Genomic DNA, 23,816 nt, shown 5'->3' on the forward strand with positions numbered 1-23,816 from the left:
GGTCGACTCTAACCACAAGGCCTCATCATGGAAAAAGCCAGAAGCTACACCACGTGAGGGGCGTCTCACGAGGGGCGTCCTAAATGTTGTTGGATTTTTGTATTAGGGACAGCACCCCTGGGTGGAGTTAGAGCAGAAGCCTGAGGACCCTTTAGAGAGCGGATGGGTAGGCAGAGAGGGGTCATGATTGGAGAACTATAGGTTTTCACCAAGAGTTTGAGAGTGGGTGGCTTCCCTTGGGAGTCATTCACTGCTGACACCTTTTGATAGATTGAGACCTGGTTAAGTAGGGATACCATCTAGAGCAGGGTAGGGTCAGCCTAACCTGAATTTTCCCTCCGGCTGTAAATGACTGATAGATTTCAATATGTGTCTATGCTAATAGCACTATTGTTTTTAGAACTGGTATTGGTAGTTTCCGTTGTTCGTCTGAGGGCTTTCAGAGAGCACATGTATGTAGTTGGGCCCGTGTATCTAGTGAATCTCATTTTGAGATGCTTGTACCTGCAACTTATCTTGACGTTATAATAAACCTTTGAAAGCTAGAAGTTGTTTGTGATCCTTTGAAGCAGAGTCCTTTATTGGGTGAACTAACTTGGTAAGAGATGCACCTTCTTCCCTCAATGACAGGCAATAAAGGTTCAGACGACCAGATCGGGGTTTTAGATCGATAGTGATAAGGTATTGATCAAAATCTCGCCCTTCCAGATTAATAATAAACCTGAAACTAAGTTCACAGATTAAAAGTGATAATATGGGGGCATATTATCAAGGGGGTTTATCTCCGCCTTTTTGGCTTTAGAAGCCAAGAAAGCGGAGATAAAATAATCTCCCTATTACCTAGCTGTCGCTAACACCAGTTAGCGACAGCTAGTAGGAGATAGCGACCATCTTGGGCCCCACCTTGCATGTCAGTGATATTTATCACTAATGACATGCAAAGTGGGCGTGCCAAGATGTTAGCGGCTGGAAACAGTCGCTAACATCGCTATCTCCTATTACCAACTTTTGGAGATATTTGCGCTAAGCGCAAATATCTCCAAAAGCTAACACCTGCCCTGAGTAGTTCTTAGCAATGTTATCCAATGGGTGGTGGATAACACGGCTAAGAGCATTAGCTCGGTAATGCATGAACATCGCTGACTTTTCGGCGATATTCATGCATTGCAGGCGATTTTTATCGCATTTGCGATAAACCTTGGTAATATCAAGGTTTATCTGCGATAAAAATCGCCGCAGCTCAGCGGTAAATTTTTGTCTCTAACCAAGCAATAGCGATAATTATCGCTATTGCTTGGTAATATGCCCCCAAGTTTTCTAATCACTCTGAGCAAGTGAGAATTACCACCTCTCTTCACAGTGATAATCAGCCCTAAAGATGTGCAGTTCATCATGAGAAAGTTTTACTTGGTTACAAAGCATTGTTTTCAGCCACCAGACCACACCTGCCTCATTTTTCATTTGTTCCCAGCAAGTAAATCCCTTGACATCCAGAAAGGCCCAGGGCGGGTAACTGTCTTTTAGTTCTCGACGCCTTTGTGTTGCATTTTATAACAGAACGGTTTCTTATGCGGAAATAGAGGAGTCTAAGTACAAAAGGCTCGGAGAGTCCCACGGGCCCTTGACAACAAACATCTCTAAAACCAGCTCCGATGATAGCTCACAAAACCGGTCCTACCCTCGTCAATCAGGTCTCGGAACTCATATAAAATCCCACATCCTAGAGAGTGGGTGTCAGATAGTCAACCCAGCGAGCTGAACACGATGCTTGAACCATGGCCAAGACTCATGCGGAAGGCCATCCTCTGCGCTGCCTTCCTATACACCTGTTCGGCCCAGTAAGTACATGAATAATATTCACTGAGTTTCTTGTTAATGAGATGGGTTCACCCTGGCTGTATACACAGCACACATTGTAATGTTAGCTCGTTGTATCGCACACGCGTGCATCCCGGCTAAGGCAAGGAAGAGAGTGAGGTCTGGGAGCATTGGCCTCTGTCCTTTTCCAGTCTGATAAGAAAGAGAGGGGGAAAGCCCGTGCTTCTTCCTTTACATTTACGGCTTCTCAATATCATTTAATAGTAAGCGAAGGTTTGAACGTCTACAAGCAGAGTTTAATCAAAGAGCAGTCCTGTCTATTTTAAACAAAAACGCGGTGAACAAATTACTCCGGTGGAAATTCCACTAGTCTAGTTACAGATGTTTTCTTCTGCACCCCGTTGTGATACGTGTGTTGTTGGACACTAGACTGTATACACAGAGGAGAGACATACTGGTCAAAAATATCAACTGGAACCAGTGTATACTATTAGACACACCAGTAACCATCTCGAAGGTGCAACTTTAATCCACTGGACTTTCTCTTGAAATGCTTTGTATTATTACCTTAATGCTAAGGGTTTCCCACACAGTATGATACCAGAATTTTGGGTTTTGACTACAGATGCCTTGAGTTACAGCTACTGGGGGCAACTCTAGGGTCTTACTCACTTCAGGGTCGTTAGGGGGAGGAGACTGTGAACCGTTTCTCCAAACTGAAAGAACTGCGGGGCATATTATCAAGCCTGTGCGCTAAAATTATCGCCGCTTTATCGGCCGAAAACGGCCGATAAAGCGGCGATAATGGGCTTGATAATATGCTCTGTGGAATTCCAATCGAAGCCCATGTTAGATGTCTTCACATCTAACATGTGCTTCGATTGGAATTCCATAGAGCATATTATCAAGCCCATTATCGCCGCTTTATCGGCCGTTTTCGGCCGTTAAAGCGGCGATAATTTTAGCGCACAGGCTTGATAATATGCCCCTGCGTGCGGTTCTTTGAGCTCTACAGTCCTTCAGGAGAGTGGTCGGGAACAAAGCAAGTGTCTCGAGGACAGACAACTCCATCATCAAGATTATGTGAATCGCTTTGAGGGAGCCAGATGCCGGGTACTGCCATTTTTCCCCTTTCAGAAACGACTTTGGACAGAGAAGAATTCACTATCCCTGAAGGCTGTACACATAAGTTGAGTCAACAATGACATAGTTAATTCCTTCAGTCATTTGTTTCCTTCTCTCAAATTATTTTTTCTCCAAAAAGTACTTTCACAACATTTGTGCCAGCTTCGGCACTCTTTCAATAGATATTTTGGTGAATGCTCATAATGTTCTACTCCCAAGGGTTTGCCCCAAACCTGGTTTTCTGATGCCCTGACATTTCCTTGTCCGGATGTCTTCTTTTTGCCTTCCTACATGTTCTGTTATGTCAAGGTTGTTAGCTTCTCTGGTGAGACAGAGCTGAGATAAGGTTCTGGTTGCTTTATGATGTCCCCAGCCGCCTTGGTTTCCTTTCCAGTCAGTGCAAGATGTTGCCCGACCATTCGTGGATTCTGCCTGTTTCTCCATCCCATCTTAGCTCTCATCACCTCCCCTCCTGGCTGATATCTCTATATCTCTGGCTGATCATGGAGACTCTCCCTTCAAGGAGATTGTCTACTTGAAAAGCATATGATCACCTTTGGACCCCTCTCCCAAATGATGTAACATAAATCAGTTCTTCTCCTGGAGTGTGTGCCATCGATAATTGTGCAATTTCTGAAAGATGGATATGATTTTGAATTGCTTCCTGCTACCCCTAGAGACCAACAGGAGCCTTTTGGGTTCCTGCAAGAATGCTGGTCTCTGAGCTTCTAGAGTTTTTGGTTAGACTGCTCTCTATTTAACAAGGTACACCTCCCTGGAAATTACCTCTTATGCTTTCTGATTTACAAGCCTCTCAGTGTGAGATTTTCCAAGATATTTCACGAAAACTGTCGACTTTCAAAAGTGTGGTTTTTGGTGTTTATTACCTATGCTAAAAGATTGGGAAGCTGGGTGTCGTAGTGACCAGCCTCCCTTTTTGAGAATCTCCACTGACTTTGTCATTCTAGGACAGCTTTGGGTTTCCTTCTTTTTTTGATTTGAAAGTATTTTATTAGTTTTTTTATAAACAGATACCTTAGCATTTCTGTCACGAGGCTAGCCAAAAGTAGTTTGTATTGAAGTGATTACAGGTACTTGAGATATATGTTGTAAGAACTGGGGTCACTAATTCCACTGCAGTAGCTTGGCGCGCGCGAGAAGGCACCCGAAGGCTAGGTGTAAAGCAGAAGTGCAGCACACACTCACACTGAGAAAGGGAGCCACACGCAATAAAATGACACCACAACAGCTAGTTGTTTAAAACAACAAGATTCTTTTATCTAGGCTTGTCTCATTGCAGGTATATAACTCATTGATATGAACTAAGCATCAATTCATTAGGCAAGTAACTCTGTCAGTACCTCCCTATATGTATGAGCAAGCTAGGCAAAAACATTCCTTTAAAAATCAGGCAATATTTCATTGTATAGGCATAGGCAAGAACATGTCATAAAACTACTTTCATTATAAACCATTTCTGGTGAAAGGGGGTCCTTTAAAGCAGCTCAACAGGGGCCTAAGGGGTGTCCCTGTGACATAAACAGTGTTTCAGGCCCAAGGGCAGGCCAAAAGGACATCTCTTAGGCATGAAGTTCATTAAAATGCACAACCCTCTACTCAAATGGCTTACAGGGCAGGTTGTAAAGAACTCTCCCCTAGCCAGGGGTCACTTTAGGCCCAAAACAGTCAATAATTGGGCTAATGCCCAGTTCAAGGGGCATTAGTTCCATTTCCTCTTGCTCCAGGACCATTTATTACTAATTAGGCCCACCACAGGGTTCATCCAGGCCAACAGGGCCCAACTATGGACTCCTACGGGGGGGGGGCCAGACACAGGGCTGCCACTCCGATATAGCCAGGCTTCTTGGCAGCCCTGCTACCCCCGGATGGTTTTGCCCTCCCCAGGAGGTGTAGTTTCTTGGGAGGAGGAAGTAGGGGGGTTGGGTTGGTGGTTCAGAGGTAAGATGGTTTCCCTTGGCTCATTGGAGGTGATTACTTGGGTTTCCCAATGCTGGGCCAGACCAGTGGGCTGGCATAGTTCCTCACCTAACTTAGAAAGCAGTGCCTAGGCCCAGTCAGTTCCAGTGGTGTAGGTTCCTCCCCTAGGCCCAACCGCCTAAACTCCTGCAGAGGTTCCCCCAGGTCCAGTGATGCCCCAACTGACAGGCAGGTTTCCCTCCTTTCCCCTTATACCCCTAGGTCAGGTGACCATTCTCCAAAGGCGGCAAAGTGTAATCCCTCCCCTATTCCGGAAGGTTCCAGGAGCTTCCACATTATAGCTCATGGGCAGAAAAGCCGGGATGGCAGTGTTACTATATCCTAATGTCCCAGCCTACTCCTGACTACTAGTGTGTGCCTAAAAAGGCCACTCCGCAGCAGCATGGGCCTGTGGCAGCCATGTTGTTGGGAGAGAGCACCTGCGTCTCAGCACTGATTGGCAGTGGTAAGGCGCAAAGAGACCTAGGTCCAACAAAAAAAGATGGTGGAAAAAACAAGGCAAAAGGGCAAAAAAACGTGGTAGACCACCCTAGGGCTGACAGGTCTAACATGCATCCCCCACAGCCGAAAGTAGGGAGAGCTACCCAACCTCTAGGGAGTTCTCATTATTAAGGCGGAAAACCGGGAGAGATCGCCAGCATTGACATGGTCTACTCCGGGCCGATGTTCCACCCGAAAGTCCATACCCTGGAGGGAGATGGACCACCTTAGCAATTTTAGGTTTTCACCTCTCATTTGCATGAGCCAGCAAAGGGGTAAGTGGTTGGTCTGAATGAGGAAGTGAGAACCAAAGAGGTATGGCCTCAACTTTTTCAGAGCCCAGACCACAGCGAAGGAATGTCTGACAAAATATCGAAATCAAAAATATCGAAATACAAAAATATCGGAACAAAAATATCGAAGTCAAAAATATCGGAATCCTATCCCTAACAAGGTAAGTACAAAAATATCGAAAAAATAATATCGTAGTACAAAAATATCGAAATTAAAAATATCGTTTTTTTAAATGTATTAATAATAATGTAAAAATAATTATAAAATACATATAATGTTACAAATATTAAATAAAAATATTACAACATAATTAAAAAATTAAAACAAATACATATACATTTAAAATAAATTAAAAACGTAATAATTTAATGTAATTTTATATTTTTTAATTTCATTTAATTGATTTAATTTAAATTTATTTTATTTTTATCCTGTACGACTGTACCCCATAAACCCAAAACTGACCCTGAACCCTAAAAATACCCCTTTACCCAAAAACTGAAAACTGACCCTAAACCCTAAAAATACCCCTTTACCCAAAAACTGAAAACTGACCCTGAACCCTAAAAATACCCCTTTACCCAAAAACTAAAAACTGACCCTAAACCCTAAAAATACCCCTTTACCCAAAAACTGAAAACTGACCCTGAACCCTAAAAATACCCCTTTACCCATGAACTGAAAACTGACCCTGAACCCTAAAAATACCCCTTTACCCAAAAACTGAAAACTGACCCTGAACCCTAAAAATACCCCTGTATCCATGAACTGAAAACTGACCCTGAACCCTAAAAATACCCCTGTACCCAAAATTAATTAATATTATTTAATTACCAATTAATTATTAATTAACAATAACAATAAAGTAAATATATTAGCACATTTGCTGTAATTAATTTAATTTAATAATTAATATTATTTTGCCCAATTAATAATTAAGAATAACAATAAATTATATATAAAAAATTACTATAATTAATGTAATAAAATAATTAATAATAATTAATTACCAACTAATTAATAATTATAAATATGTAAAAAATTATAATAATTAATTAACTAATTAATAGAAATTAAGTACCAATTAATTATTAATTAAAATATGTACAAACATAGATCAATTAATTAATTATTATTAAATTACTTCCCACCCTATTCCCCTATAAACCCATAACCCGCTACAGAACATATTTATCAATTAATCAATTAATTAAAAATAATTAAAAATTAATTCTCAATTAATTAATTAATAATTCCTACTAATTAATAATTAATTTAACATAATTAAATTACTTCCCACCCTATTCCCCTATAAACCCACAACCCGCTACAGTAGTAAAAGGCAATATTTAATTAAATTACATTAAAAATAAATAATAAAACATAATAAATACAATATAATATACACTACATTTATTTAAAAATTGATATTAGTAACATCAAAGTTATTAATTTCGATATTGTTAACATCGATATTTACAACTTCGATATTACTGATATCATACCAATATCGATATTTAGACTGTCGATATCACTTACCTTCGATATTTGTGTATATCGATATTTAAACTTCGATATTTTGGTATATCGATATTTAAAACTCGATATTTTGTCTGTGTACCCAGCGAAGGCTTCATGCTCTATTGTACTCCACCGTTGTTCCCTGGGGAGTAGCCTTCGGGAAATCAAGGCCACAGGCTGGTCTTGACCTTCTTCGTTCAGTTGAGAGAACACAGCTCCTATGTCATGCTCAGAGTCCTCTGTCTGCACGATCAATTCCTTGGGGAAATCTGGTGTTTGCTAGCACCGGAGCGGTGCACATCGCGTGCTTTAAGGTGTCAAATGCCTCTTGACAGGCAGCCGTCCACATGACTTTTCGTGGCTGCTTTTTGGACATCAAATCAGTCAGGGGGCTACGTTGGTTCCATACCCCTTGACAAACCGGCGGTAATATCCAGAGAGGCCTAGGAAAGCTCGGACCTCTGTTTGGGTTTGGGCGGTTCCCAGGCCAGAATGGTCTCAATTTTGGCCTGGAGGGGTTGCACCTTACCCCCGCCCACCAGATGTCCCAGGTAGATGACAGATCCCTGTCCAATCTGGCACTTGCTAGCCTTGATGGTTAGGCCAGCCCGCTGTGGAGCCTGTAGCACCTCCTGGAGATGCTGCAGATGGTCCTCCCAGCTGCTGCTGAAGACAGCTATGTCATCCAGGTACGCAGCTGAGAAGGCCTCTAGGCCAGAAAGCACCTGGTTAACCAACCGCTGGAAAGTGGCCGGAGCATTTTTGAGCCCAAAGGGCATCACCCGAAATTGAAAGTGGCCCTCGGGGGTAGAGAACGCAGTCTTCTCCTTTGCTCCATCCATCACGGCAATCTGCCAGTATCCCGACGTCAGGTCGATGGTACTTAGATATCGAGCTGCTCCCAGCTGGTCAATCAGCTCATCCCCCGAGGGATCGGGTGAGCATCCGTCTTGGTCACAGAGTTCAGACCACGGTAGTCCACACAGAACCGAAGTTCTGGTGTGGTGCCCAGTAGGGCCGCGTTCGGCACCAACACCACCGGACTAGCCCAAGGGCTGCTGGAAGGCTCAATCACCCCCAGCTCCAACATCTTGGCCACCTCACTTTGGATGCTGGTCTTTATCTTGTCGGACAGCCGGTAAGACTTGGTTTTCATGGGTGGGCTGTCCCCTGTGTCCACGTCATGGATACACAGATGCGTGATTCCAGGAGTGAGGGAAAACAATGAGGTGTACTGCTCCAAAACCTGGTGGCAGTCCCTCTGTTGGTCAGGGGTCAAGAACGGGGAGAGGACCACTCCCTCCACCAATCCATCCTTCTCTTGGGCTGCCAGAAGGTCTGGAAGAGGCTCGCTCTCTTCTTCTTCGATCCCATCTGTCACCATAAGGAGAGCAAGCTCAGATCGCTCATGGTGCGGCTTCAGGCGGTTGATGTGGAACACCCTATGGTGCTGTCGGGGGGTCTTAAGGTCAACAACATAGGTGGTCTGGCCTCATTTTTCCATGATCTCGTGTGGTCCAGTCCACTGGTCCTGGAGGGTGCTAAGCTCTCCGGGCTCCATGACCCACACCTTCTGTCCAGCATCCAACTCCACCCTCCGAGCATTGCGGTCATTCCACTCCTTCATGATGGCTTGACTAGCCTCCAGGTTGTCTGAGGCTTCTTTCCACAGATTGGCCATCTGGCTGCGGAATGCCAGCATGTAGCTGACCACCTCATGGGGAAGCTTCTTTGAAGTCTTCTCCCACCCCTCCTTCACAAGGCTGAGGGGCCCCCTAACGGGGTGGCCATAGAGCAACTCAAAGGGGCTGAAACCAATTACCTTCTGCTGTACCTCTCGGTACGAAAACAGCAGGCAAGGGAGGAGGACGTCCCACTTCCGCCTTAAGTCCTCTGGCAGGCTCTGGATCATCCCCTTCAGGGTCTTATTGAAGCGCTCTACAAGCCCATTAGTCTGGGGGTGGTAAGGAGTGGAGAACCAGTAGGTCACTCTGCCTTCATGTAGGCCGACATGAAGTTTGTGCCCCTATCCGACACCACGACCTTGGGGAATCCCACACGGGTAAAAATCCCCATCAAGGCCCGCGCCACCACAGGTGTAGGGATGGTCCTCAGAGAGATGGCCTCTGGGCACCGGGACGCGTTGTCAACCAACACCAAGATGAACTGGGGTCCCGAAGAAGTCGGCGGCTCCATTTGCCCGACAATATCAATGCCGACTTGCTCAAAAGGGGTACCGACAACCGGGAACAGTTCCAAAGGGACCTTCAACTTAGTCCCAGTCTTGCCACTTGGTTGACAAGTCTTACAGGTCTTGCAAAAGGTGTCAGAGGCAACTCGCATTCTGGGCCAGTAAAAACGTGGGTCCAACCGTGCAAAGGTTTTCAGCTAGTGGTATCTCGTGTGCCAATTCTAGCAGGAAGGCTCGGTAGCATTGGGGGAACACTAAGGCCCTTGATGATCCATGCACCGGAGCCTTAGGCTCACTGTAGAGGAGAAAACAAATTACGTGGTGTGTGGCACACTGTGCTTATGCTGGTTTGGCTGTTTGTACAGTGTTTGTTAGACTTAAGGTGTTTCTTGGGTGCCGATGGGTAGCTCCCTCTGACCCTAGGGAGTTGAAATTTATAAGTTAAAACAGAAGGCAGTGTCACCTGAATGACGCTGTGCCCACTTGGCACTCCTTAATAGAGACTTGGTTTCATGTGTTTCAGTTCCTTTGTAATAGTGGGGTAAATGCAAAAAAGCTAATTCTTAGTCCTTTTGTAGTTCAAATGTTCATCTTTAATTTTTTGATTACATCCATTCCATTGTTCCTTCACAATGTTGGTAATTTGTTCATGTGTATATACAGATATGCAAGTTATGACTCCTTCATGTGCATTGATCTATTCACAAAATCACATCCATATGCATTTCGGGCCAAACACCCTTCGTCAGGGAAATAGGTGTGAGATCTGCAAAGAATAAAATAAACATACTGTATAGTATAGTAACCATGTCAGTATATTCTTCCACAACCTAGTGCAAGATTCAAAGAGGTTTCGTGCTTGTGCCTTGGTGGTAAAAGATATAGTGTGTATGCGTAAATTAACCACAGACGAGTGAAAAGTACCATCAAGTAGACACATGCTTGTATTGTGCTCATGAAGCTGTCGATTTGGAATTCGCCGCAGAGGTGATTAATGAAGTTGTTACCGGATGGTTAAACTGGTCATAGAGAGACTCGTCGGTAACAGCTGCGTGTACACTTTGTAAGACAAAAAAGCATGCATCTCTGTCGGAGTTGGTGTCCGTGAAAAAGACGTGAAAGTTAAAACAGTGTAAAGTCAGCATTGTCAGAAAACGGGTGGCGCGTGCAGTGCAACACGAATGGCGGTGATAATGGAAATACCGAAAGCGTAATCTTACCGCATGCACGTAGTACTGGTGTACTATTCTCTTTCGTGATTCATGGTTCTCGATGTATGTGCGTGGAGTCGCCGTGTGTTAAATACGGGTTTCCTGGATAGTGAAATCTAAAATTGACAGAAATGTGTCGCCCATCTTAAAAAGGTGTTGTGGTGAAATAATACATTAGGGTGTATGCGTGAAAACATAAACACTACGAATTTCCTAGATGGTGAAACACGAAAATGGACAAAAAAGTGTCAGACATCTTAGAAACGTGTTTTGATACAGTAGTACAATGTGGTGTATTCGTAAAAAAAAGCACTATATCACCTCAATGAATGTTTGAAAAACAAATATATGCTGAAAAAATAATGAATATGGTCATAAGTGAATAAAATGAAGCATGAATGACTGTTTCAGATTAAATGGGTGAAAAAACGTCCTCAATAAGCAGAAACACATTATTAATAAAGTTCATAGGAAACAACTATATTCCATCCGATCATTAAGTCCCTTCGGATGACAAGCATCCAGTCTCTATATCCAAAACATCTCCCTTTGTAGCAATCTTTTCCTGTTGTCACAACCCTGTTTGACGGAAACAACCTCCAAAATCAAAAATCTTAATTGGCTTATAGTATGCTTGTATGTTGTGAAGTGTGCAGTCACCGGTGATTTCATGACTTTGTTTCTGATGGTACTTTTATACTCGTTTAGACAGACTTTTATTTTTCTCTCTGTCTTTCCCACATATGGGAGACCACACGGGCATTTAAGCAAATAAATACATTTTTTTGTGTCGCACGTTGTGCTGGTGAATAGTTAGATCTGTTTCCTGGATGATGGGTTGTTAATTGTATTGCCTTGGATGATATTGTTGCAATGACAGCAATTTAAACATGGTTTAGTTCCAGTGTAAATGACATCTTTTTCCCTAGGCGTTGTTTCCAATAGGTCTTTGATGTTTTTAGATCTTTGGTATGCAAATAGTGGTGAGTGATTAAAAATCCCATTGAAATGTTCATTTCTAATCATTTGCCAATTTCTTAGAATAATCTTTTTTATTTGTTGACTTCTGGTTCAGAATTTGGACACAAATACAGGTCTGTTAGTTTCCTGGTCTATTGGTTTGGGTAATAGTAGGTTGTTCCGGTTGGTGGCTTCTACCAGTTTTTTTGTTATGTCCGAAACTGTTTTGGGGTGTTCCCTGTCCCTGAATCTTTCAAGCATTCTATTTTGATTCTTCTCATATTCCTCTGGTTTAGATGAGATTCTCTGTACTCTGAGTAGTTGCGAATATGGTAAGTGTTTTTTCAAGGACATGGGATGACTCTCCTGGAGCGCCAGGCTCCCCTTGTGCGCCCAGCCCCTCCAGCCCCTCATCCACTCTCCCCTCCGGGTGGGCCATTATCCATACCCTCAGGGCTTTCCGAAGCTCCTTTCTCTTGGCGCTTCGCCCGATGGACACCCCCCTCCCCTGACAGAAGTCCCTCAGCTGTGCCTTGGTATACACTTCTAATTTAAAGGAAAGAGCACTAGGACGTAGGTAGCAGGTCTAAAACAGGTGTCTGCGCAATCAATTAGACAGTGGAGGTCAACTTGTTAGGCTTGCATGCAACAGGTGTCCTATTGCGGCGCACACTGAATCACTGGAGGGTGCTGCACAACCTATCACAACAATTGATATCTGGGGGTCAGAAAGAGAAAGGAAAGTTTTAACAGTAGGATCCACTATACCAGACAGTAACAGTGAGAAATAGTAAAAGTGTGGTCGAGTCAAGACTCAAGGGTACCAGGAGGGAAATATTGTTCCCATCAGAAGCCACACTGTACCGCCCTTATTATCATCATATGGGATCTCCTTACCCAGGAGGCAAGACGGCCGGTAGAAATTACCGTGACCGAGATGTAATATGAGGTATGAGAGCAGAACAGAGAAGTGTAGTGGTGGCTGCTGAAAAAAGCAGTGTATAGTGATGAAAAAAGTGAAGGGTACTAAAATTAGGTGAATGGGTGGTGGAGAAAATTTTAATAATAACCCCCAAACCCTAAGGTTAAAAGGCAGGTGTAGGTGCAGGCTTTAAATAATAACCGCACTTAGTGGTCGACATGTTTCAGCATATTGTAAGATGTTCTTAATGCATTCCTCAGGACCTGTATATTTAATACACTACTGCTTTCAAAAATAATAAATAAAGGTGTCACCTGAAAGTCCAGGCGTTCTCAACCGTAAACTGTCAGTGAAATGGTCAAGGATCCAACATGTAAAACAAAACAACAGACAAACAAACAAATAATACAATGCACGTTATTATTTGTATTCGTAATGACATTACAGTATGTTCAATCGTGCCTGAACGTTATTTCAGGCAAGCACTCACCCTTATGTGTAGGCTGAGGAGCTTCACCCCACCTGGCTGCAGCGCAGGTAAAAGGAGCACCGCTCTGTGAGAAATCACATGACGTTAAATAGAGCGGTCAGTGTTAAATCACTAACAAATTTGAGTAGCATAAAAGACTTTGAGATAGCCGATAAACCGGGCTATTAATAACCAGGCTGTGCGTGGGCGCCGTGTGCTGTCATAACTCGGGGGCCGTGGCCACACGCGGGGGACAGGTGATACGATAGGGCCGTACAACGTCAGTTAAAAGAAACTGACGGAGGTCGCTTTAATAATTAAGTTACAGAAAGGCATTAAAAAGCGTGTCAGTTTCAAAACGCGCACAGAAGAAAACCGCTGCGCATTGTAAAAGCGGCGTTTAAGATAAAGAGAGGCGCCGCATATGCTTGATGTTAGGCTGTCCTCTGGCGGCAAGAAAAGTCCAGCGAGGCATCAGAAGACTACGCCTAATGCGTTAGCTTACCTGGCCGTCGGCGTCTCCAGGCAGTCTTCAGTACTGCTCGGGGGGGCGCCGACCGCCGAGTGAGCCAGCGTTTTGTTAGATTCCCGGATCCAGCGCGTTGACGAGCAGTCACGTGATGGTGAGACTGCTGGGAGTTGTAGTCCGCTCTAGGAGCCCACTACATAGGACCAAGTATACTGATATGACCAAAGTAATGTATGGGTCCTAAGTGATTTACAGAGATGCGCAAAAGAGTGGAAAGTAGTTTTTGCGAGTACATTCCAAAAACCAGGGCCCCGCTCTAGGGAGGAGAGTTATTATTGCGCAATGGATGGACATCTACTAACAATGATGATAATATGAACGCGCTCTGCGCTCTTGGAGCTGATGCACATCAGCGCCGTGGATTTAGAAGATGACTACTGATGCTGATGTTATTATTAATGCGCTACAAGGGAATAGTGATGCGCTATTAATATTATAAAGCATATTTTAAATGGGGAACGGTGGGAACAGATTTCCAAAGGGTATTATGTGCAGTGCTAAGGTATGTAATGATTACGCACAATCAGAGGGACATCCAAGGTATGGGTTCGTTAAGTCCATCCTTGTCACTGTTGATGCGGTATACCCATTTTTGTTCTATCTTGAACAGGAACCTGCTTATATCTGCACATGAGTCTGGAATGTGCGGTTGTTCAAGAACTGTCCAGTAAAAATCTTCTGGACCATGGCCTTTCTCCAGGAAATGTGCGGTAAGCCTGGTTGCTTGTTTGCGGCAACGCACCGTGCTTTTGTGTTCCTGGATGCGTGTTCGTACCTTTCTAGTAGTCATACCGACATACCGTAATCCACACGGACATTTGATAAGATATATCAGGTTGCTGCTATTACAATTAGTAAACCTGTTCTGTGTCCATGGGCGATTGGTGCCAATGTCAACCTCTGTGGATTTATTAGTCTGAGGGCAGACAGAACAGTTACCACATGGGTGGTGGCCGACCACAGCTGGTAAATCCCACAGGGTTCCTACTTGTCTCTCTTCTTTACTGCGTGGACGTGTGTGAACCAGCTGATCCTTCAAATTGGGTCCTCTTTTATATGCAAACATGGGTTGGGGAATATTGTCACCTCCCGTTTTTAGGATGGACCAATGTTTCTTTATGATTTTCTGCAACTGGTTGGATCGGCTGTTGAAGGTATTTACAAAGGCAATCCGGTCTGATTTTTCTTTCGGAGGATTGATTGCAAGAAGGGCATCCCTCGGATTGTTGGAGGCCCTCTTTTTAGATCTCCGAATGATTTTCTTAGGATATCGTTTCTCCTTTAGTTGTTCCTCCAGGTTTTTGGAGTGCGTTTCAAAGGACTCCTTCTTAGAACAGTTTCTTTGGACCCTCAAAAACTGGCCAAAAGGTAAATTGTCCCTCAGGGCTCTTGGGTGGCAACTGTCATACCTTAACAATGCATTCCTGGCCATGGGTTTACGATATAACTCGGACTCAATACCCACAGGGGTAGCATGTAGTCTCAGATCAAGGAATGCCAGTGAGGTTCTACTGTGCTCTATGGTGAACTTCAGATATTGGTTTACACTGTTTAACCAATTATGAAATGATAGTAGTTGTTCTTCAGTGCCCCGCCATACTACAAAAATATCATCAATATAGCGTTTCCACACATGTATTGATGATAGGTATGGGTTGGTGTTAGTGAAAACATTCTGTTGCTCAAAATGGTGCACATAAAGATTCGCCAGGCTCGGCGCGAAAACACTGCCCATACTGGTCCCGGACGTTTGTAGATATAGCGTGTCTTCAAAGCAGAAGTAGTTCTCTTTCATCGCCATTTCTGCAAGTTGCATTATAAATGGTATTGGTGTCATCGATTGATGGTTGTTCTGCTCCAGAAGTGCACCCACTACTTCTAGAGTCTCAGTTTGAGGGATCGAGGTGTATAAGGATTCGACATCAAACGATACTAGGATGTCAGTCTCCATGTTGTATTGTATCGTCGGAAGAAGTCTTAGGACATCTTTGGTGTCTTGTAGAAAGGTGGGCATGGCTTTGACCATCGGGTTGAGGAAGTGATCCACGAAAGTAGAAAGGGGTTCCAATACTGACCCAATGCCAGAGATAATGGGCCTCCCAGGTGGTGGCCTGATTGGCTTGTGGACTTTGGGCAAGCAATAAAAATAAGGAATTGTTGGATGTTGCGTGACCAAATATTGTCCTTCCTGTGAGGTAATCCATCCCTCACTCGTGGCTTCTTCTACCAGAGCACTTATTCTGTTTTGTATACCTTCAGTAGGATCCGATCTCAGTGGTAAATAGGATTTACGGTCACTGAGTTGACGTAGACACTCATTTCTATACACTGTAGTGTCTAAAATTACAGTCGCTCCCCCTTTATCAGCCGGTTTTATGGTGATATTATCGTTGGCGGTGAGTGAGCGCAACGCTTGTTTCTCATCTCTGGAGAGATTCATAAATGGCTTAACATCCTTTTTGTATAGGTCCGTGACATCCTTTTCAACAGCCGTCTCAAAGGTAAGGACTTTCGGCGGTAGTGTGGCACTGGGAGGATTGAATGAAGAAGGTCTCTTCAGACCAGTGTTAACGTCCATACAGGTAGTTTCCAAAGAGGTAGTCTTCGCAAAAAAATAATGCAATCGTATCTTCCTGAAGAGTTTGGAAAGTTCAATTTGGGCCAAAAAGGGATCACCTTTTTGGGTAGCCACAAATCCCAAACCTTTATTCAGGAGAAGTTCCTCGTTGGTGGACAGGGTGTGTGAACTAAGGTTTATCACGAGGCCGGCTGATTGCTCGTTCCCGCTGCGTCTTGGGGGACTTTCTTCCCGCTGCGTAGGCCCATTCCCGTTTGTTGCGGGATGTTCGTGTCCGTGTTCCAGTGGACTTGCTGTTGCACTGCCCCTTGTCTCCTCCTGCCTCGACCTCTTCTCTGGCCAAAACCTAAAAAAGGAAACGATCCCGGGCCTTGTTGCATCTGTGGTGGATAAAAGGGGGGACCCATCTGTGGAGGGCAGTTTGGACCCATCATCCATGGGTTGATAGGCCACCATGGTTGGTGGTTACCAAAGTTTTGGGAATGGTTTCTCCAATTTCTCTTATTTCCACGACCCCGTGGGGCTTGATTGGATGATCCGGACTGTGATGTATCTGAGTCACTGGATGTCCCATCTGAACTTGAAGTGCCATAGTTAGAGCCGCCTCTTTTGCCACTGCGACTGAATGTGGGTGCTACATAACTGTCGCTGCTGTAGGGGTATATTTTCTCCATTGAGAATTTCTCGAGATCCTTTTTAAACTTCTCTAGTTTTATCGATAAGATCGATTCCTTGAAATCTTTATTGGTCTTATCTGTGTCATCCTGTCCTTTTTTAAACTGCCCACTTTTAAGAGTGGCTTTTATGTGGCCTTCCAAGACCTGAATCTCAATTAGAATGTTATCCGCGACTCTTTTCGCGGTTTTAATGATCAGGACTAACCAATCTCTCGTACATCTCCAGGCTATTAGTGCCCAATCTTTAAGAAATTGCTTATCGTCAAGAAAGAGGCGTGGTGCATTATTGACGATGAGGCCTGTGGGTGCACAGTTGCCCCTAAGATATTGGGCCATGATGATGCCATGAACAGAGGTACGAGAGTGGGATTTCTTCAGGATCAAGATTTTGTTCCAATTATCATCATTGTTAGTTGCCTGGGATGGAGCGGACACATTGTCCAGAAGGCTAGGGTTTTCATCTAAGATGTTCTGTACTTCGGCACTTTCGAATGCTAACCCCCAGTTAGTAGCCATAGCTCCGAGTTTAGACAGGTGGAACAGTCAAGCCTCAGAGCAAGAAACTCAAAGTATATTTTATTGCATTGTGACCAATGTGGTCAACAAAAAGGATTTTAAAAAGACCCACAGCCTTAGCTGTACCAGTAACACAACAACAACAAGTGAGGAGGGTCTAAGGGCAAGTTTATCGACCAACCAGATATATGCCCCTAACACAATCTATCACAACAATTGATATCTGGGGGTCAGAAAGAGAAAGGAAAGTTTTAACAGTAGGATCCACTATACCAGACAGTAACAGTGAGAAATAGTAAAAGTGTGGTCGAGTCAAGACTCAAGGGTACCAGGAGGGAAATATTGTTCCCATCAGAAGCCACACTGTACCGCCCTTATTATCATCATATGGGATCTCCTTACCCAGGAGGCAAGACGGCCGGTAGAAATTACCGTGACCGAGATGTAATATGAGGCCAAGAGCCCTGAGGGACAATTTACCTTTTGGCCAGTTTTTGAGGGTCCAAAGAAACTGTTCTAAGAAGGAGTCCTTTGAAACGCACTCCAAAAACCTGGAGGAACAACTAAAGGAGAAACGATATCCTAAGAAAATCATTCGGAGATCTAAAAAGAGGGCCTCCAACAATCCGAGGGATGCCCTTCTTGCAATCAATCCTCCGAAAGAAAAATCAGACCGGATTGCCTTTGTAAATACCTTCAACAGCCGATCCAACCAGTTGCAGAAAATCATAAAGAAACATTGGTCCATCCTAAAAACGGGAGGTGACAATATTCCCCAACCCATGTTTGCATATAAAAGAGGACCCAATTTGAAGGATCAGCTGGTTCACACACGTCCACGCAGTAAAGAAGAGAGACAAGTAGGAACCCTGTGGGATTTACCAGCTGTGGTCGGCCACCACCCATGTGGTAACTGTTCTGTCTGCCCTCAGACTAATAAATCCACAGAGGTTGACATTGGCACCAATCGCCCATGGACACAGAACAGGTTTACTAATTGTAATAGCAGCAACCTGATATATCTTATCAAATGTCCGTGTGGATTACGGTATGTCGGTATGACTACTAGAAAGGTACGAACACGCATCCAGGAACACAAAAGCACGGTGCGTTGCCGCAAACAAGCAACCAGGCTTACCGCACATTTCCTGGAGAAAGGCCATGGTCCAGAAGATTTTTACTGGACAGTTCTTGAACAACCGCACATTCCAGACTCATGTGCAGATATAAGCAGGTTCCTGTTCAAGATAGAACAAAAATGGGTATACCGCATCAACAGTGACAAGGATGGACTTAACGAACCCATACCTTGGATGTCCCTCTGATTGTGCGTAATCATTACATACCTTAGCACTGCACATAATACCCTTTGGAAATCTGTTCCCACCGTTCCCCATTTAAAATATGCTTTATAATATTAATAGCGCATCACTATTCCCTTGTAGCGCATTAATAATAACATCAGCATCAGTAGTCATCTTCTAAATCCACGGCGCTGATGTGCATCAGCTCCAAGAGCGCAGAGCGCGTTCATATTATCATCATTGTTAGTAGATGTCCATCCATTGCGCAATAATAACTCTCCTCCCTAGAGCGGGGCCCTGGTTTTTGGAATGTACTCGCAAAAACTACTTTCCACTCTTTTGCGCATCTCTGTAAATCACTTAGGACCCATACATTACTTTGGTCATATCAGTATACTTGGTCCTATGTAGTGGGCTCCTAGAGCGGACTACAACTCCCAGCAGTCTCACCATCACGTGACTGCTCGTCAACGCGCTGGATCCGGGAATCTAACAAAACGCTGGCTCACTCGGCGGTCGGCGCCCCCCCGAGCAGTACTGAAGACTGCCTGGAGACGCCGACGGCCAGGTAAGCTAACGCATTAGGCGTAGTCTTCTGATGCCTCGCTGGACTTTTCTTGCCGCCAGAGGACAGCCTAACATCAAGCATATGCGGCGCCTCTCTTTATCTTAAACGCCGCTTTTACAATGCGCAGCGGTTTTCTTCTGTGCGCGTTTTGAAACTGACACGCTTTTTAATGCCTTTCTGTAACTTAATTATTAAAGCGACCTCCGTCAGTTTCTTTTAACTGACGTTGTACGGCCCTATCGTATCACCTGTCCCCCGCGTGTGGCCACGGCCCCCGAGTTATGACAGCACACGGCGCCCACGCACAGCCTGGTTATTAATAGCCCGGTTTATCGGCTATCTCAAAGTCTTTTATGCTACTCAAATTTGTTAGTGATTTAACACTGACCGCTCTATTTAACGTCATGTGATTTCTCACAGAGCGGTGCTCCTTTTACCTGCGCTGCAGCCAGGTGGGGTGAAGCTCCTCAGCCTACACATAAGGGTGAGTGCTTGCCTGAAATAACGTTCAGGCACGATTGAACATACTGTAATGTCATTACGAATACAAATAATAACGTGCATTGTATTATTTGTTTGTTTGTCTGTTGTTTTGTTTTACATGTTGGATCCTTGACCATTTCACTGACAGTTTACGGTTGAGAACGCCTGGACTTTCAGGTGACACCTTTATTTATTATTTTTGAAAGCAGTAGTGTATTAAATATACAGGTCCTGAGGAATGCATTAAGAACATCTTACAATATGCTGAAACATGTCGACCACTAAGTGCGGTTATTATTTAAAGCCTGCACCTACACCTGCCTTTTAACCTTAGGGTTTGGGGGTTATTATTAAAATTTTCTCCACCACCCATTCACCTAATTTTAGTACCCTTCACTTTTTTCATCACTATACACTGCTTTTTTCAGCAGCCACCACTACACTTCTCTGTTCTGCTCTCATACCTCATATTACATCTCGGTCACGGTAATTTCTACCGGCCGTCTTGCCTCCTGGGTAAGGAGATCCCATATGATGATAATAAGGGCGGTACAGTGTGGCTTCTGATGGGAACAATATTTCCCTCCTGGTACCCTTGAGTCTTGACTCGACCACACTTTTACTATTTCTCACTGTTACTGTCTGGTATAGTGGATCCTACTGTTAAAACTTTCCTTTCTCTTTCTGACCCCCAGATATCAATTGTTGTGATAGATTGTGTTAGGGGCATATATCTGGTTGGTCGATAAACTTGCCCTTAGACCCTCCTCACTTGTTGTTGTTGTGTTACTGGTACAGCTAAGGCTGTGGGTCTTTTTAAAATCCTTTTTGTTGACCACATTGGTCACAATGCAATAAAATATACTTTGAGTTTCTTGCTCTGAGGCTTGACTGTTCCACCTGTCTAAACTCGGAGCTATGGCTACTAACTGGGGGTTAGCATTCGAAAGTGCCGAAGTACAGAACATCTTAGATGAAAACCCTAGCCTTCTGGACAATGTGTCCGCTCCATCCCAGGCAACTAACAATGATGATAATTGGAACAAAATCTTGATCCTGAAGAAATCCCACTCTCGTACCTCTGTTCATGGCATCATCATGGCCCAATATCTTAGGGGCAACTGTGCACCCACAGGCCTCATCGTCAATAATGCACCACGCCTCTTTCTTGACGATAAGCAATTTCTTAAAGATTGGGCACTAATAGCCTGGAGATGTACGAGAGATTGGTTAGTCCTGATCATTAAAACCGCGAAAAGAGTCGCGGATAACATTCTAATTGAGATTCAGGTCTTGGAAGGCCACATAAAAGCCACTCTTAAAAGTGGGCAGTTTAAAAAAGGACAGGATGACACAGATAAGACCAATAAAGATTTCAAGGAATCGATCTTATCGATAAAACTAGAGAAGTTTAAAAAGGATCTCGAGAAATTCTCAATGGAGAAAATATACCCCTACAGCAGCGACAGTTATGTAGCACCCACATTCAGTCGCAGTGGCAAAAGAGGCGGCTCTAACTATGGCACTTCAAGTTCAGATGGGACATCCAGTGACTCAGATACATCACAGTCCGGATCATCCAATCAAGCCCCACGGGGTCGTGGAAATAAGAGAAATTGGAGAAACCATTCCCAAAACTTTGGTAACCACCAACCATGGTGGCCTATCAACCCATGGATGATGGGTCCAAACTGCCCTCCACAGATGGGTCCCCCCTTTTATCCACCACAGATGCAACAAGGCCCGGGATCGTTTCCTTTTTTAGGTTTTGGCCAGAGAAGAGGTCGAGGCAGGAGGAGACAAGGGGCAGTGCAACAGCAAGTCCACTGGAACACGGACACGAACATCCCGCAACAAACGGGAATGGGCCTACGCAGCGGGAAGAAAGTCCCCCAAGACGCAGCGGGAACGAGCAATCAGCCGGCCTCGTGATAAACCTTAGTTCACACACCCTGTCCACCAACGAGGAACTTCTCCTGAATAAAGGTTTGGGATTTGTGGCTACCCAAAAAGGTGATCCCTTTTTGGCCCAAATTGAACTTTCCAAACTCTTCAGGAAGATACGATTGCATTATTTTTTTGCGAAGACTACCTCTTTGGAAACTACCTGTATGGACGTTAACACTGGTCTGAAGAGACCTTCTTCATTCAATCCTCCCAGTGCCACACTACCGCCGAAAGTCCTTACCTTTGAGACGGCTGTTGAAAAGGATGTCACGGACCTATACAAAAAGGATGTTAAGCCATTTATGAATCTCTCCAGAGATGAGAAACAAGCGTTGCGCTCACTCACCGCCAACGATAATATCACCATAAAACCGGCTGATAAAGGGGGAGCGACTGTAATTTTAGACACTACAGTGTATAGAAATGAGTGTCTACGTCAACTCAGTGACCGTAAATCCTATTTACCACTGAGATCGGATCCTACTGAAGGTATACAAAACAGAATAAGTGCTCTGGTAGAAGAAGCCACGAGTGAGGGATGGATTACCTCACAGGAAGGACAATATTTGGTCACGCAACATCCAACAATTCCTTATTTTTATTGCTTGCCCAAAGTCCACAAGCCAATCAGGCCACCACCTGGGAGGCCCATTATCTCTGGCATTGGGTCAGTATTGGAACCCCTTTCTACTTTCGTGGATCACTTCCTCAACCCGATGGTCAAAGCCATGCCCACCTTTCTACAAGACACCAAAGATGTCCTAAGACTTCTTCCGACGATACAATACAACATGGAGACTGACATCCTAGTATCGTTTGATGTCGAATCCTTATACACCTCGATCCCTCAAACTGAGACTCTAGAAGTAGTGGGTGCACTTCTGGAGCAGAACAACCATCAATCGATGACACCAATACCATTTATAATGCAACTTGCAGAAATGGCGATGAAAGAGAACTACTTCTGCTTTGAAGACACGCTATATCTACAAACGTCCGGGACCAGTATGGGCAGTGTTTTCGCGCCGAGCCTGGCGAATCTTTATGTGCACCATTTTGAGCAACAGAATGTTTTCACTAACACCAACCCATACCTATCATCAATACATGTGTGGAAACGCTATATTGATGATATTTTTGTAGTATGGCGGGGCACTGAAGAACAACTACTATCATTTCATAATTGGTTAAACAGTGTAAACCAATATCTGAAGTTCACCATAGAGCACAGTAGAACCTCACTGGCATTCCTTGATCTGAGACTACATGCTACCCCTGTGGGTATTGAGTCCGAGTTATATCGTAAACCCATGGCCAGGAATGCATTGTTAAGGTATGACAGTTGCCACCCAAGAGCCCTGAGGGACAATTTACCTTTTGGCCAGTTTTTGAGGGTCCAAAGAAACTGTTCTAAGAAGGAGTCCTTTGAAACGCACTCCAAAAACCTGGAGGAACAACTAAAGGAGAAACGATATCCTAAGAAAATCATTCGGAGATCTAAAAAGAGGGCCTCCAACAATCCGAGGGATGCCCTTCTTGCAATCAATCCTCCGAAAGAAAAATCAGACCGGATTGCCTTTGTAAATACCTTCAACAGCCGATCCAACCAGTTGCAGAAAATCATAAAGAAACATTGGTCCATCCTAAAAACGGGAGGTGACAATATTCCCCAACCCATGTTTGCATATAAAAGAGGACCCAATTTGAAGGATCAGCTGGTTCACACACGTCCACGCAGTAAAGAAGAGAGACAAGTAGGAACCCTGTGGGATTTACCAGCTGTGGTCGGCCACCACCCATGTGGTAACTGTTCTGTCTGCCCTCAGACTAATAAATCCACAGAGGTTGACATTGGCACCAATCGCCCATGGACACAGAACAGGTTTACTAATTGTAATAGCAGCAACCTGATATATCTTATCAAATGTCCGTGTGGATTACGGTATGTCGGTATGACTACTAGAAAGGTACAAACACGCATCCAGGAACACAAAAGCACGGTGCGTTGCCGCAAACAAGCAACCAGGCTTACCGCACATTTCCTGGAGAAAGGCCATGGTCCAGAAGATTTTTACTGGACAGTTCTTGAACAACCGCACATTCCAGACTCATGTGCAGATATAAGCAGGTTCCTGTTCAAGATAGAACAAAAATGGGTATACCGCATCAACAGTGACAAGGATGGACTTAACGAACCCATACCTTGGATGTCCCTCTGATTGTGC

The 23,816-nt window shown here is 44.2% G+C and overlaps 1 protein-coding gene across 1 annotated transcript in view; it reads left to right on the forward strand.

Annotated features, from left to right (window-relative positions):
- The first annotated feature begins 1,746 nt into the window (after window positions 1-1,746).
- LOC147707489 (CD109 antigen-like) overlaps window positions 1,747-23,816 on the forward strand; it is a 943,435-nt gene continuing 921,365 nt past the window's right edge. The window contains exon 1 of the mRNA XM_086926506.1: window positions 1,747-1,838. Coding sequence (XP_086782632.1) covers window positions 1,765-1,838 — 74 coding nt within the window. The 5' untranslated portion in view covers window positions 1,747-1,764. The remainder of the gene's footprint in view (window positions 1,839-23,816) is intronic.

The sequence above is a fragment of the Lissotriton vulgaris genome, chromosome 6 (assembly GCF_964263255.1).
Source record: "Lissotriton vulgaris chromosome 6, aLisVul1.2, whole genome shotgun sequence".
NCBI classification, from domain to species: Eukaryota; Metazoa; Chordata; class Amphibia; order Caudata; family Salamandridae; genus Lissotriton; species Lissotriton vulgaris.